Source organism: Taudactylus pleione, unplaced genomic scaffold (genome assembly GCF_031769625.1).
Source record: "Taudactylus pleione unplaced genomic scaffold, aTauple2 ptg000156l, whole genome shotgun sequence".
Lineage (NCBI taxonomy): Eukaryota > Metazoa > Chordata > Amphibia > Anura > Myobatrachidae > Taudactylus > Taudactylus pleione.
The window spans coordinates 3,702,056-3,719,651 of NW_028284558.1; the positions used below are offsets into that span (position 1 = coordinate 3,702,056).

At 41.1% G+C, this 17,596-nt stretch overlaps 1 protein-coding gene across 4 annotated transcripts in view; it reads left to right on the forward strand.

Moving 5' to 3' along the window:
• SLC4A10 (solute carrier family 4 member 10) overlaps nt 1–17,596 on the forward strand; it is a 297,890-nt gene that overhangs the window by 260,580 nt on the left and 19,714 nt on the right. For all 4 annotated transcript variants that reach the window (XM_088474821.1, XM_088474819.1, XM_088474822.1 and 1 more), the window contains exons 15-20: nt 1,371–1,476; nt 6,916–7,077; nt 11,097–11,210; nt 15,296–15,457; nt 16,376–16,627; nt 17,337–17,405. In XM_088474821.1, coding sequence (XP_088330947.1) covers nt 1,371–1,476; nt 6,916–7,077; nt 11,097–11,210; nt 15,296–15,457; nt 16,376–16,627; nt 17,337–17,405 — 865 coding nt within the window. The remainder of the gene's footprint in view (nt 1–1,370; nt 1,477–6,915; nt 7,078–11,096; nt 11,211–15,295; nt 15,458–16,375; nt 16,628–17,336; nt 17,406–17,596) is intronic.

Here is a 17,596-nt window from a genome sequence, read left to right on the forward strand (position 1 = left end):
CTGGCAATCATTGTAATTTGTTGCAGCAATGTTTGAGCTCTCTTAATAACCATGCTGCACAAACAGTGATGGGGTTGAGGAGCATATTAATTTATGTTAAATTTTTCCCTTTTTTTAATAACATTTCTTATTGCGGCTATTTGCTATTTCAGGGCAATTATCTATTAACTTTTGCCGCAACATCAAATCAGATAAAATGTTGCCCCAGCAGAGTGCGAACTATAGTGACAGCAAAAGTGACAGTGATAGCGAACATCATACTTCTATTCTTACAGGCCACACACGCGCAGAGATACTTTAACCATAGGAAAGATCCCTCCCCTGCCGGGCCTTCCCTATAGTATAGACAAAAGCCGCTAATGCCATCTCAAGATTTCATCAGCTGATAGTCAATGGAGCTAAGCATCTGAAAGCTTGTTTAATAGCCCCATATTGCGTCGGGTATGGGATCCCGGTGGTCGGGATGCCGGCAGTCGGGAAAATGACAGCGGCATCCTGACAGTCAGAATCGCGACGCCATTAGGTAAGTACCCTAACGCTAACCCTTACTCCTACCTCTAACCCTCCCTCCCCAGTGCCTGAACCTAACCTCCCCCTATAGTACCTAAACCTAACCTCTCCCTCCCTGCACCCTAAACCTAACCCTCCCCTGGTAGTGCCTAACCCTAACATTCCCCCTAGTGCCTAACCCTCGCCCTAACCCTCCCCCTAACACCTGATACTTACCTTCAGGATTCCAGTACCGGGATTCCCGCACTGCTATTTTGATCCTCATCCCGTCTGCCGGGATGCTGACTACCTCCCATTGCGTCCTTATAGAGAACTTTGGAGAGGGTTTATAGTGAACTCTAAAGGTACATGTACAGTATATCTGCTAATTTGTAGCTGTTACTTAAACTTTGCCACAACCCTGCGATAACTGATATTTTAGGCCCTTAAATGTTGTTCTTCAACCATAAGACAGGCGGAACAAAATAAATAATAATATTTGCAAATCATATTACTGTTACCTGGAGCATGTGACAAAATGACTGGGGAAAGAAACTCAGACAAATGACATTTGCGTTTGCCATCATTTTGGCACAATGGATACTTTTGTTGATTTTTTCCATTCAAACGTAAAGATAATATATCTAAGTTTTCCAAGTCACACTTTAGCAAATGCAATTAAATATCATCCATTTACTTTCAAGAGACTATTTCTTCGGCACAGTGATCACCAGGTACGTACTGAAAAGGCAAGGTTAAACACAGCAATATTTTAGTTAGCAAAACAATTTCAGAGATGTTAAAAAGTCAGTAAATTCATTATTGTTTCTTAAGTGAAATTATCTTCCAAAGATCTTGTCTTGCTCTTGTGTCTTTTCTAGGTGCAGTTGCACAGAGCCCATTAACCCTGGTAATGAAACCTTGAAGTATTGGGAGAAATCTAATATAACTGTATCGGAGATAACCTGGAGTAACCTGACTGTAGATGTAAGTGGCAGTGTTTTATAGAGTTATTGTTACAAAAAACATTATTCACTTTTTCATATTCAGTTTTCTATTATTATTGTTATTATGCTGATTATTATTTTTAGTAGTAGTAGTATTACTATTATGTATTTGTGTACAGTTTTATGCCGCATTGCACGTATATTTTTTAAAGGTATTCTTTAGCATTAAAGCCCTGCATATGCATGTACTGTATGTATGTTAGTGTGAATATATACATTATTACACTGCTTGGTTATCTGCTCAAGTTTCCACAACTGAAACTAAATGAATTCCACAGTTGCCCCCAAATGTCTAATACAAAGATAAGGAGCTTATTTCACCATCTGCTCTGAGAATGGAGCACTGCGTGTTACTATGTATGGTAGATTTCCATGTACTGTGTTGCAGGGTTTGGAACCTAAATGAAGACAGTTATGGGGTGAAGTCAAATCCAAATTGTATAACTCCAGAGAAGAATGATAATGCCTCTGCCAGTTTGGTCTGTGTGAGAGTTAATGGGGAAGTTTATACATTGCTATTCAGGTGGTACTCTGTGCTTACTCAGACTCATGGTACAGAGGGCCTGATTCAGAGCGAGCGCTCTGTCAGAGCGTCCGGCTCTGCATCAGGGCCCGAGGCTGGTGGGACCGCTCATCAACAGGGATGTTTTATATATTGGTGGGGTTGTCCAAGAGTTTAAGGCTTACTATTAAGAACTTAATATGTGCTATCCTAATAATTGCCATTTTCTTTAGAATCCAAATTCTTCCTTCTCCCTTTAGAATACATACAGCATCACTTTCATAGAGCAAATTAATTAGGCATACAGTTTGTGCTGCAGCTGAATGGAAGCATCCCAACCCCCTTCCCCCTTACATCAATATATTATTAATGGTATCTATCTGGTATGTTTAGTGCATGAAGTACATGACTGGCAGACTAAAAAAGTCTTTCTTTTGAGTAATTATTACTTTGGTAGTCATTTTTCCCAAACACCATTTGTATGATCCCAGTTATACCTTAGAGTTTATCCATCAGGCACACCCCCCTGAGAACACCCCCTCCTTACTGTCACCTCCACCATTATCAGTCCTCCTCCTACCTATAACTAATTAAGTCAGAAACAAAGGATATTTACAATATGATATTGCTCATGCAGAATTTATATTTACCTTTTAACTAGGAATGTGTCTAAATACATACCTCCTTGTTTACTGAGATGTCTTCCGTGTCTTGGCTGTAACCTGTTAACCTCTAATATATATATATATATATATATATATATATATATATATATATATATATTCCTCAAAGGACTGAACACCCCTCTTCCTCCCACTTGCCAATATCAATGCTAAGGACCCCTGGGTTCAGGTACAAATTAATTGTGGCAAAATTGGCACCGATGGGGCTTATTTTACTAGACTTTATCTGGGATGTTTCTTTTCCTCCTGCTGCTGTTCCACTAGGTACAGCCCCATGCAGTGGACATCATGTCTTTGGGAGTAATAGCCAGTAAGCAGTTTGAACAATAGTCAGATAGTGGAGATGAAGAAGGGGGGCTCATGTACCTTCCCTATTGAAATTCTCCCTTCCTCTTTCTCCCTGCCAAGGACATCAGACTGGGCATAACCATGTCCCCCTGTCTCACCAGTATCAGGGTCTGACCAATATCTTGGTGGCCCTTATAGCCAGATGTACAGTACCCCTCTCAGGAGTATTTTACATTGGTGATGGGCATAGAATTACCAGTGACTCATGGTTGACCCCCGGTACTCCTCTATCCATCACACAGGTCCATGTGCTTCCTTCTGTCATATAATACCACGATTTAAAGTAGCGATATTCAACATTGTACATAAGTATTTTCTGGGATACATTTTTCTGCTGCCCTGCTTCACATAAAGCAAAAACCATTTCTGTTAATTATGTTTTTGCAGAAATCAAGTTAAAAACATCATAGAACAAAGAGGATTCCAACTGATGTGTGACAGATGGCTCTTTTAGGCTATCCTAAAATTTATCTAAAAGCTCCTATTTCCACTAAAATATATTTTTCTCCAGCTGTTCAGGATATCTACTGAAATGCATATTTTTTATTCTAAAGCTTAGCATAAGCTTTGCTTCCCTTTTAGTGGCAGGATGCAATCAGCAAACCATCACACTGTAGTTAAAGCTGTAATTTTAGCAATATGAGTGGTGTCTTCTGTGTCAGGTTCGCATATTGGGATGCACAATATCAGTTTCCATGCTGAAGTTTCATTAGGAAATAAACCGTGTGATGTCTGTTGTTTCTATAAGCTCCTCAAGGTGTAGCTCTCCTTTGTAGTTTCCTCAACATTGAAAGAGGTGTTAAAATGTTGATTTTAATTAATCTGCTTGAGGACTTTTCATTAAAAATGCAATTGTTCTTAATACCATAATTAGCGCTCCCTAGTACAGTGGTGTTTTTCACGGCCAGCCGGTAAAGTTTCCATTCATATGCCAGATATGTCTGTAAAAGGCATTGCTGCCTGACAGATCCCACAGACTCTTACGTTTGTTTTTTCTTAAAGGGATCAAGCTAGGAATTATGTAATGTTGATAGATATTCAATGTTTCCGATGGAACAGTTTAATAGTTCTGATGCAGATGATTCCTTGTCACTTTGTCACCTAACTGTAAAAATAGGGCCTCATTCAGACATATAAGTACGGTCGTTGTATGCAGCTAATATAAGCAAAAGAAGTTGGAGGCGTCTGTAGTAGAAAGAAGCCCACTGAAAAGAGAAAACAGAGCTTTTGCCGAATTTAGGGATCTTCGCTACAGACAGTAGTTATAAAAGGCTACCGTCTGCTATTGCTGAGTATCACCAACGTTAACCATGTCCTGCTATATGTTCCCAGGGCTTTGCATGGGAATGCAGGTCTCACATATTTAACAAGGACACCACTGTCCTCTGATCACTACTGCCATCTCAAGATGGCAATAACAGTGACCAACAAAAGAAAAATAAATGCTTTATTGTTATAAAAAAATGGCTTAATGTTTAGAACAATTTTTTTTTTCTATTTTTTTTAACATTAATTTATTGGTCTGTATTTTTATTGTTTTCTTTTTTTTCTACACTTGAACCCGGAGGCTAATCTTCCAGTACAGTGCGCATAAGAGAGACCACTGGCTGGCAATGCTATAAGGGGCTTCTTACTGCTGCCAGCCAGTATCTCCAGGGAGTTGCGCATCACTTAGCTGCCCATGTACTGCAATTTCTTTTTGATAAATTGGCCACATAAAATCTTTTGAAAAATAGGCCCCTTAGCTTTGGAACAATGTTAGGCAGTTTTGCGTAGTTACTTGTAGCACATACATGTTAATATTTACTGATGTTCTGAGTGCGGCAAACAGAGGACTCGCACAAATCATGTCAGAACCACATATTGAAATTATTACCGGCCTCAGTACCCCTGCTCATCTTATATATAAAATTCATTGGTCTGATTGTTTGTCTATTTGTTTGTCTGTCTGTCTGGTTACGCATTCAGGCACACCTGCACCGATTGGGATGAAACCAATGTGATGTGGTCCAGTTGGATCCTGGCCAGGTTTTAGGGGGGTTGAGTTCCCGGTTGGACCTCCCATTGGTGTATGCTGGGCAGAACTTTGACCTGGGGAGCCTGTCACTGGATGGATTTGGACAAAAACTTCACAGAGTGGTAACATTGGATCCCAGAAGACATACTAGGGGGCTAAGCTTCCAGTCAGACCTCCTGTTGGTGTACGTTGGACAGAACTTTGACCTGGGGACGCTGAGCAGAACTTTGACCCAGGGAGCCTATTCTGGGCCTTCCAATGGATGGATTTAGATGAAAACTTCACAGAGGGGTGGCAATTGGCCTGGAGTGATTGGGGTCTTGGTCGGAGCTCACGGATGAGTGCGCCGGGCAGAACTTTGACCCAGGGAGCTTGTTCTTGGTCTCACTGGATGGATTTGGATGAAAACTTCACAGAGGGATGGCAATTCATCTGGGATGCCTAATGGAGTGGTTGGGGTCCCAGTCGGACCTCACGGCAGAGTGTGCTGGGCAGACCTTTGACCCAGGGAGCCTGTTCTGGGCCTTCCACTGGATGGATTTGGATGACATCACATAATAAAACTTAATAACTAGAGGATTTAAACCCGGACAACGCCGGGTACTTTAGCTAGTTATAAATAAACCTGCTTGTTTAGTGCATGTACAGATCTATAAGGAATTGTATTGCTAGGCTTTGTTCCATGATTTGGATTTTGTTTGTTCACACAGTCTGTCATTTACTTTTCCCCTTTTCACCTACTGTATCTAGAAAAGCCAGGCCATAGAGTGTTATGTATACTTGAAAGCATAGGAATAATGTATTCTAATAATATTTAGTTGGTTTTCTCTATACATTTGCACATGAAGATGCTATATATAATCAAATGTCCTGACCGACTGATTGACTCACTGACTCATCAATGCCCACATGACAAACCCTTTGATTTAGAAACTCGTGGAGTATATGCCTTCCATGACGTAGGCACCCACTAAGCAGGGATTTTTAAAAATTCAACTTCTAATGGGGTGAAAGGGGTTGAAATGTTTCCTCACCCTGTGCAATGGGAGGTGAACAAGATATGTGTTACTAGTACTACGGATGTGAGGGAGGGATTGCATTTCAACACAGGTAAGGGAGGGTAATGTCGAATGTGTTACAACATGGACAAGGGAGGGAAATGTGTTACTACAGAGGTGAGGGAATAGAATGTGTTAGTACACAGGTGAGGGAGGCTATTGTCTTACTATAACAGTGAGGAAGGGATATATATATATATATATATATATATATATATATATATATATATACTGTACACATAAATAAATCCATTATTGGTAATTCGATATGCAAACAACTTGTGTGGATGGTAAAAACCCAGAATCACACAAGCGTCCATTTTGTAGAAAGACCTTGTGGATGGAATTTTCCAATGCGGGTGTTCCGTGATCGCATGTACGCGTCCACCTGCAATTTCGAGTCATCCACAGCTCAGTTACAGATCCACTTGCGGCTGAATGGGTGTAAGTGTGTGACAATGAGACTTGCTCACGTAGATTACGTGCAGTGGGGGCTAGTTGAGGGCATGTAGTTGGAATCGCTGGTCATGATTAATTGCGTACATACAGAGATATGTCTGGTACCAAATGGATCTCTTGCACCAAGGACAGGGCTGGTGATAATGATAATCTTAGAGACCCCCGGGCTGGTAATACTGCCACTCCAGAGATTCCAGTCATACTAATTTACAATGGAGACCAGTCCATATTTATTGTAAGAATATATCTTGTTGAGTTTCCATATCTGTTAATGTCAGTTGTTACATTTGGCTAAACTGTAAAAACCCACTGTATTACTAGCTATGTTTACCGGTGTCCTTTGTCTCAATAGGCATGCAAGGAATATAAAGGCATTTTTGTGGGCAGCGCGTGTGGACATGAAGGCCCCTATGTACCTGATGTGCTATTCTGGTCAATCATCTTGTTCTTTTCAACTGTTACATTGTCATCAACTCTGAAACAATTCAAGACCAGCCGCTATTTTCCCACCAAGGTAACGATTCAGGTTGTCTCAAAAGCAAAATAAACACTTAAACCAGCCTTAATTAACAATAATATTTATGCTGTTTTCAACATATGCAATTATGATATATTTCTTGGTTATATTACCTAGTGTTGCCATTTGTTTGTTATTTATTTTTTATGTTTATTTTTTTCTATTGCAAGTATGGAATCTTTTGTCTGGAATACTTGACTTATTTTTTCTCTCTCTCTGGTTTTCAAAGTTTTTGCCTAAGAGATCCTGTTCCTGTATGTTATTTTATTATAATACACTAGTCATGTTAATACTGTATATATAAAAACTCCTGTAGTTAATATCTATATAAACAAAATTTCTGTTAATATTACTTATAATCAGTGAGTTCTGTTATCTACCCTTTAGGGGGCGAGTTAATTGTTTTCGACGTCAGGTCTGACAAATGTTCGCCAGACAGAGCAATTCAATTGTTGGTCCATCCGGGGCGTGATAGCCTCCGGCACCGGCATTTCTGCTCGCACCATTCAGATGTGGCGGGCAGAAATGTGCAATAAGTTTGTGATTTGGGCAGCAACATTTTTTGAGATGGGTTTAGCCATTTTCCATCCCGGTATAATTGGATGTGACAAGCTCGATAATTAATGGGCGCCCAAAAGAATTGAATTGCTACATTGGACGCTCATTAATTAATGCGCCTACAAAAACCACTTTAGTGTCCATTAGGAAAACTTGTGTATTATAATAATGCACTTTAATAATGAATGTAATGATAAATTATTGTAGTTATTACAAGTCATCTTGGATTTTTGTGACCGATATGAATGAACTTGGCCTACAATTGTCTGCTTTTACATGCTCATAGAACTGCCTGGTTGCTTCTAATCTATACAATAATTGAATAAGTCTGTCATGTCAAGACGAGGAGGCCGCCAGAGGGTAAGTATAACGGGCCTAAGAGAAAGGACAGCGATGGAGGAGTAGGTGGTGTGGGGATGGAGGTGGTACAGTGTCAGGGCTCAGTCGGGGATCGGCTCTCGCTTACCGTCCCGCAGGCTTCCCCTGACATCCCGGGCGGTCGGGCAGCTGGCGCGGCAGTGGGGGAGAAGCTGAGTATTCCCCCCGCATGCAGTGGCTTCTGGGTAGGCTGGTGTCTGGCATCGCAACTCCAGACATGGGCGCCACCATGACAGTCAGCCCATTTGACAGTATCTCCATCCCAGGATAGGTGAGTGATCAGCTGACGCTGTGCATCTATCAAAGGGTCCCCTGGGTATATAACTGCCCCACAGGTTACAGGAAGTTGCCTGAACAACAGTTGTCTCCTAGTGTGCTATAGTTGAGTTCCCGGTCCAAGTTTCTATCCATCGTTACAGCAGCAGTGTATAAAATCTCTACCTGTGTGCCTCCCGTCTCTGGTGAATATCCGTGCAGCAGTGTATACCATCTCTACCTGTGTACCTTTCATCTCTGGTGATTCCTCGTGTAACTGTGAGTCCATCTCCACTTGAATATCTTCTTTACTAGTGATCTACGTGTCAAGGGGTTATTACACCGCACTGTTAGGTTAGTGTTAGCGCCTACCCAGGCATATTCTCTTGGGGCCACGGGTGTTGTGTCTCTATTCCCACGGGGCTTGGGTACCTGGCCAAAGGACCGCGACCTGCTCACGGGGTGCAGTGAAGCCCAAATCCCGCTTGTAGGGGTCACTGGCGAACACCATCCCGTGGGTTAGATTCCGCACCTTTACCCAGGTCTCGCCAACACTCAAGACCTGTGGATGAGGAGAACATATATCCAGGCCCCTCGTCTCCGCTTCCTCCCGCAACCTAGGCCCACCACGTCCCACAATCCAGTCTCAGACGTGACAGACAGAGGTCAAAGTCGGAGTGAAGTCAGAGATGGGAGAGAAGGTGGAACGGGGATGGAGGCTGGACAGATGTCAAAGTCGGAGCGGCGTCAGAGATGGGACAGAAGGCGGAGCGGGGAAGGAGGCGGTACAGAGAGTAGAGGCGGGGCTGAAGGGGAGGGTTGGAGTTTGGAGGCGGGAGCTGAAGGGGATAGACCAGAACCTGTCATAGGATGGGTTCAAAACTACTAGTATCTATATAATTTACTGTAGGTATAACATTATCAAATATATATATCTTCAAAAACCTTGGTTGTATTAGATGACTACTTTTATCTCCTATTTCTCAAAAGACTTCCTTAGCTGAGCTTCAGTGTGTAAAGTGACTTGCCGTTCAGCTGCTCTTTATATACAAGTACCCTTTGAAGAATTCTCTCACAAGTATTATAATTACTGACTTGATTGACAGATTATTTGAGACCTATGGTATTTTCACTTGGGCTTCTGAACTGGGGCTCTCTCTGCCTTCTATCATCCTACATTTCTATTATTAGTACTGACCGGTCACAATTGTTTCCTTTTCTTAACATTTAAATATTAGTGAATTAAAAGAGTCGATCAAAACGTTAAATAAACTTGTTATTTATTATCCAACTACTCACGGGCTGGATGTCGCTTTACAATTATTTTAAAAAGATTTATGGTTTTCCTGCTCTTACCAACAACATCCTTAGATTGTAATGTATGATATCATTTTTTAAATAGCTGTCAACCCACAAGCACACTTATGCTTTCCTCATCCTGATTGAAGGCAACATCTTGCATGCAATCAAAGTTACAGGTTTTTCAATTGCATACTCCATTGGTTTACCAGTGAATGAAACTTCAATTTGTTTCCTAATATTAAATCTTGTCTGACTAAATCTAGTGAATGGGACCATTGTACAAATCTCTATCCACTTGAATCTTAATTTCCCGTGGGTGTGTGGTGTCAGTCTGTCAGACGCTTCTTTAACTTCAAGAAGATGGGTAGAGATTAGCAATTATTGGTCCAAATCTGAGTCTCACGCATTGTTGAAATTTGCGCAAATGGTCAATGTTTTTCAACTGCGCATGCCTCTAAACTGCTAAAAAGTAGCATAGAGCATGTATCCCACAGCGTGTACGTACAGACATGTAATAGTGATTGAGACCCATCATTTCAGAAAAGTTTGGGAAATTTCTGAGTGGTGACAGGAAGCAGGAACTCCGAGAGGGGCGGGTACTGATTATGCAGACCTGGGCTTGTTGTAGGGGCTTGGGCAGCTGTTGAGGGAGACATTGTGCAGCATATAGTATTTTATCAAACTGTTTCGCAGGGGGAGTGACCACACCTCCCAGATTTGGCGACAGCCCGAATACACAGGCCTTTGTAAGCACTTGATGGCCCAGACTGGGAGGTGGATGTTCAAAGGCATGGAGATGCACTGTCTTATGGGCAAGTTACAAACCTGATTGCGATCTCAGGCTTAATTGCTTGCATTGAAGGCTATACTCTGACAGTGAACATGCATCTAGCATGGGGCTGGTGAAAGTTTCCATGGTGAGACTGATGGATGCATCTACAGACGTGCCAAGTGGGATTGCAGCATCTAAAGATGCAGAAAGTGGGTGTCCCAGTCCTTGTACATTCTGACGCACACTTGTACAACAGGGAAGGGCTTATACTAGCATTAACATAAAGTCACAGGAGTGACTACGGTAAAAGACGCAAAGTGGTGGCAGCAGCATGCAACTCACAATCAGCCACTGTGTGACAAACTTGTGCGAATGGAGTTTTGCTGTGGAACAGGCTGGGTCGCAGTGATACAAAGTTGTGGCGATAGAATCTTTGCTGCATTCTGTTCCCCATTCTAATGAATTACATTTTGCATTGAGTTTGTAAGTTTGCATTTCTTAAAATGCTATTGTGTGGGGATAAACCAGGAGTATGCCGGTCAAGTCATCCTGCTGTGCGGTGTTATTGGGGTTGGACCAAAACTGATTTTACTAGAAAACTTTCAGAATTTACATCAAAATACAAATATTTTTGGGAACATTTTGAAAAATTCCACTCCTCTCTACAAGATTGTAATGTGTTACATTTATATAAAGATTGCCTGTAGTTAAGTTGATATAATTTTTTTTCTTTGTTTTGTTACATGTTTAGGTTCGCTCAATCATTAGTGACTTTGCTGTCTTCCTTACTATAATGTCTATGGTCTTAATAGATTATTGTCTTGGAATCCCATCTCCAAAGCTTCAGGTTCCAAGTGATTTCAAGGTAATAAGATATATATTAAAAAAACCTATTCACTACTTCATATTATTTTTTAATCAGTCCTTAACTATGGCCAAGTCTAAAACTGGGGAGTCACGTGGGCATTTATACTGACTTCGATTGAATTGTCTGAAAGTTATTTCTTTCAACCATTTGCCTGGAGTGGTCATATCAGATGCGACTACGCCATGCTGGACTTCCCTGATATGGTCGCATCTAATGCAGCCAGTAAGAATGCCCTGTTAGCGGCTGCTGGAAGATAATCTTCCTGCATCCGCCAGTCTCAGAGGGACCTCCCGGCCCCTCTACACCCATGGGTCCTACTCCAGTATCTGCTTATCACTGCTGGGCGCAGTGATTGCCCATCCCGGCGCCACCACCCGCTCGGTGGTTGCAGAGAGGGGAAATGTAAATTAGAGGAGGGCTCTGCCCCTGTGTATACTTGTGACTTCTCAGAGGAGCAGCTGCTGGGAAAATGCAAAGCTGCGATGTCCTGGTGACCCAATCAGCAATGTACCGACATATATCACTGATTGATATAATAATAATAATAATAATAATACTTTATTGTCATTGACAGCACAAGTGATGTCAACGAGAAAACAAACACAGCATTATACCACATAATAAAACAGGCAGCAAATTACACTACTATGTAAACACCATTTATCAATGATTTGAGTTACCCGTTTAACATATGCACTGCAGTAGGAAAAAAGCTATTGTGCAAACGCTTTGTGAGAGTGCGCACAGCTCTAAAACGCCTATTAGATGGCAATTTCTCAAAAAGAGCATGGTTTGGATGGCTGGAATCTGCTAAAATAGATCTAGTGTTCTTTTGGAGCCTTTTTTCATATATCTCCTGCGTGCGCAGTAGCACAACTCCAATAATTTTACTAGCCGTTCCAACCACCCTATCCAACGCCCTACGTTCAGCCACGGTACAATTTCCGTACCAAGCAACAATACCATAAGTCAGCACACTTTCCACGATGCTATGATAAAAATTTAGAAGGGTCCCCCTACTCACACACGCAGATCTCAAGCGACGCATAAAAAAACAAAAGTTGATGTGCCTTCTTAGCCAAAAAGGCTATATTTAAAGACCATGACAAAGTATTCCAGATATAAAACCCCGACAATTTAAAAGAAGACACTACCTCAATGGTCAAACCACCTAGACACACGGAGGCCTGTGTAGGAGTACCACATTTCCTGAAATCAATAATCATTAAACTCTATATTGATGTTAGGTGTTTCGAAAATAAAATTATTAGAATTTTTTTAATAAACTCATGTTGGATAAGTTATAGATAAATGTTCTTGATCTAATTCAATCAATGTCTGAGCTGTTTTTGGAAATAATATTATCCAGTTAAGTGGTTAAAGAATAACTGATGGCAAGTATTTTACTTACAAATTCTTTATCCAATATGAAATGGAACAAGAAATTATATTATGGGCTCCTTTTGAATGCTATACTTATGTTCTTGTGGTGTGTCCCTTTGGGCTGAAGCCACTCTCTGAATATATATAAAAAACTGTTCTCTGTTTTTCCATTTCAAGTACATTTTCCAATGCTCTGTGTCTACTCTGTAGGTTGATGTGAGAACGTCTCGTCATGCGGCCATTCTGATTTTATTATCAGTTTTACAGAGCCGTAACTAGACATTTTGATGCCCTGTGCCAGAAAGAGCATTGGTGCCCCCATCATTTTTCAAAGTGACATACTGCACCCAAAAGAGGGCCATGGCTTCAAGGGGAAGGGCCAGGGAAGAGATAGGAGAGGCCAGAAGATGCTGGGGATGAAATAAGAGGAAGCTACAAACAAGAATAATAATAAACAGAAATTTGACAGGCCCAAACAGCGCCCCCTGCCCTGTGGTGCCCTGTGCGATGGCACCGGCTGCACTACCCTAGCTACGGCCCTGAGCTTTTATTATGATTTGTACAGTGAGTGAGTAGCTCAGTGTGCAGAGTTTTTGGTGAAAGCATTAATTTAAGAATTTAAATGAAATTTCTCTTCAGAGTGTGCACTGCTATAGCCTAAAATATTAATATGCATAAATGTCGCTGTATGCAGTTGATATCGTATCAATTTGATTTTTATAATAAACTACTCTGAAAATACTGCAGGAAATTATTCATCTAGTTGGACATAGTTCATACATTTTATAAAGAAGCCCTGCGGATATGGAAAGATTGGAAATTATTAATCTTTACGGAGAGATGATGGAAACTGCTGCTTCTGTTTAATCTTTCATTATGTTACCTTCATTATTCCACTATTCAAGTGGAAAAAATATTCTTTAAAAATATAGCACTCTCTCTATATTTATAACTAAAATATGAGATTTTTGAGGTATCAAAAGGCCTAACAAAAACAAAAAAGCGGATGTTGTCAATATACCGACAGTCGGAATGGCGGCGTTTAGAATGCTGGCGCCAGAATCCCGACACCTGACAGAATTTTGCCACCGGCATCCTGACAGTAAGTACTGGGGTTAGGGGAAGGGTTAGGGGCTAGGGATAGGCACTACGGGGAGAGTTAGGGTTAGGCACTGAGGGGGGAGGGTTAGGTTTAGAGTGTGGGGAGGTTAGGTTTAGGCACTAGGGGGGAGGCTAGATTTAGGCATTGCTAAGGGAGCGTTAGGGATAGGTAAAGGGGAAGGGTTATGATACAAACAGACAAGTATCAGTATCCTAACCCTGTTGGGATTCTGACAGCCAGGATTCCGTACGCCAGCATCCCGTACCCAACGCCCCAAAAAACTTAACTTAGAAACATATCCCCTAATAGATCAATTCACTAGCAGAATACAATGACATCTAACAGTCTTAAGCTGCGTATCCACTAGCCAATAAAATTAACTATATCGTTCAGTCGTTCATTATATTGTCCAGCGGATATGCCGCCAACGGCCAGCGATGCGTGCTCCCGCTGGTTGTTGACGACGTCGCTCATCGCCCGTACTTGCAGGGAAACCAGACGATATTGTCAGGTTCTGCAAGTACAGGGATGAGGGAGGGTGACATCATTGATCGATATATCGTTCAGTGTGGGTGCTCAATGTCGTTAATGACATTGAGCACACCACTGTCGGGAACACACTACATGATATCGCTCATGGACAATATCGTGTAGTGGATATGCGGCTTTACACTGATGATAGGGGTGTTGGCTGTTTAGTTATTTATGCTCCCATTGCACTTGTCTCAATGATATTAACTAGATCAATGGCAGACTATACTTGCCTGCTCTCTTGGATGGGCTACCGAGAGGGGCAACTCTCCCGCATCCCATCCACTTCTGCAGTGACTCTTGTCATTAAAGCCTCGCCTCCTGAATATAAAGTGCTTTGCAGAAGGGCAGGCAGTGATGAAATGATTAATGGTGCCATTCCCTTGTAGATTGGACCTTCTCCTCCAGGATGTCCCATAGGGGAGTACACAAAGATCAATCAATAGGTTAATTTATAATGGGCTAGCCACAATGAGATATCACCAACCAGTAACCAGCTTTCTTGCTATATGGACTGTGTGGATCCACTGTGGGTCAAATCAGAATAACTAGGAAACTGACCAATATGGGACATTACTCTGGTCAGTATTGCTGCATGTTAACTAGAGATGTGCGCAGACCCCTGTATTTTAGTTTTGGTTTTAAATCATCATTGTATTTTGGCAAGACCACCCTCAAGTGTTTTGGTTCTGTTTTGTTTTTGAAATTATTTAAAAATTTATAAAAACAGCTAAAATCATGTAACTATTGTTATGAAAGCTGATTTTATAAAATAAAATATGTATGTATAATATACAGTAGTTTTTTAAAATACTGTTGGAAGAAGTATCTTCTTAGTAAATCCCCAGACCTTCTCCTGACCACCTAAGTGTCCCCTGCTCTTTAGACTGACCCATACATTTATCACCATGTCAGCAGCTCTGAATGGGGACAGGAAGTAGCAGCTGACAATAGGGACCTACAGCCATTGCCTTAATTCTGCTCCATAGTAATATTTGAAAACATGTTCACAGGAAACTTGAAGTGGACCGACTGACAAATAATTTTGTTTTTTTACTTTTGTCAGCCTACCAGAGATGATCGTGGCTGGATTGTTAGTCCGTTGGGACCAAACCCTTGGTGGACAGTGCTTGCAGCTATCATTCCTTCCCTGCTGTGTACCATTCTGATCTTCATGGACCAACAAATCACAGCTGTAATTATTAATAGGAAAGAACACAAATTAAAGGTACAAGTTGAAAATTTCTGAATTGTTCTTTTTAATGTTTATTTATATAAGCGTACTTACAAAGTGAAAGCTTCTGCAGAGACCATTAAAGGTACCCCAGAGGTACCACACTCTAAGATGTCCGTTTAGACGGGGACTTCTTAAGTCAGTGGTTTACCTTTTGATGTTCCAGTCATGATGTGGACAAGTGCTTGGATGGACTACTTTTTATGGGGAGGTTGATTTGTCCACTTAAGGGCTCATTAGTGTGGGACAGGAGTTTGCTGCTTAGCAAATAAACCACTATAGTGACAATGTGGGAAGCTTGATCAAAGCTCTGAGAGAGATAAAATACCAATCAATCAGCTTCTAAAGCTGGGTACGCACTACACAATATGTACCCAGGACAACATCGCCGGTGACAGGACCCCTCATGCGGCAAATTCATACACACTTGTCGTGCGGGGTCCGATGGGGGGAGCTATGTGTCATGCTGCATTCTGTGACATGGCAGCATCGACAATGGGTGATGTCGCTAACAACCCATGGAAGCGCGCAGATCATGGATACACATTAGACAATCTACCTGATATGTCGCTCCGATCTACAGGATTGGATGACATATTGTCTAGTATGTACCCAGCTTAACTGTCACTATACAGGCTGTGTTTGGAAAATGACAGTTAGGAGCTGATTGGATGGTACTTTATCTCCATCCACTTTATCTCTTACCAAGGTTTGATACATCTTTCCCTATATCATTATGAAAGACTTGGTAAAATAATCTGTCGGTGTATAAGACTGTTTTACCACTTATCTGTCGATATCTAAACAGTCAGTTATTAATCAACACTGTAAAATTAAGTGAGTGAGTTACACCCGCTAAGTTGCACCTGACCGTTCAATATTTGTATTGTTTTTTACTGTATGTTGCTGCAGAAAGGCTGTGGTTACCATCTCGATCTGCTCATGGTTGGAATCATGCTTGGTGTATGCTCTGTGATGGGACTTCCTTGGTTCGTGGCTGCCACTGTCCTCTCCATCACCCATGTAAACAGTCTCAAACTGGAGTCTGAGTGTTCTGCTCCAGGAGAACAACCTAAATTTCTAGGAATCCGTGAACAACGGGTTACAGGACTCATGATATTTGTTCTTATGGGGTCATCTGTCTTTATGACAAGGGTTCTTCAGGTGTGTTAAATGTTTAGAAACTGAATTCCATTTTTATATGACTGTCAAATGGGAAGACATGCTATTGAAGTTTTTTGTATTATGCTAATTGAAAAAAGAAAATATTTTTTTACTATATCCTCTTTTGACACTTTTAGTGAAATTGAAATGCCCATGGTACACCAGTGGTTCCCAAACTGAGTGCCGTGGCTCCCTGGGGTGCCACTGGGCACTTGCAAGGGTGCCACTGCATGGTGATCCAGTATCAAATCAAATTATTTATAGTCTATGTGATAGGTTAAACTGGATCTGGTGATTGCCAATCATAAAATACATGGACAAACAGAAGAGTAACCGTGTCCCACCACCACATTACTGAACCTAAGGACGACATGTAAGCACAATTTACTTAATTTAATAATTTTTGCTGAATTCCTCAATAAGAAACTTTTGGCCTAGGGGTGCCGTGGAAAAAATTATGATACTCTAGAGATGCCGGGATTCAAGAAAGTTTGGGAACCACTGCACTAAACCAATTAGCCATTATACAAGTTGGTAGTCAGGTGGCCGTGCCGTAGCCAAATGTGTGTTTGCCTCTATTGGCCTTTTAATCATTAGAGCTCCAGACAAAATGTAATCTCTTAAAAAATTATTATTATTATTATTATTATTATTATTATTATTATTATTATAATAAATGTAATATTTTTTCTTTTACTTTGGTATCTAGTTTATTCCTATGCCAGTTCTTTATGGAGTTTTTCTCTACATGGGTGCCTCATCATTAAAGGGAATTCAGGTACAGTATTCTAGTGATAGAGATCTCTTCCGCAACCTAAAGTGATACATCTACCTAGTTTTATTTAAATATGTTCTGTGAATTCAAATAAAAAAATGTATGTGTAGCTGATCGATGCAAGATAAATGGGTTATTGGGGGTATATTTACTAAAGTGCGGGTTATTAGAAGTGGAGGTGTTGCCTATAGCAA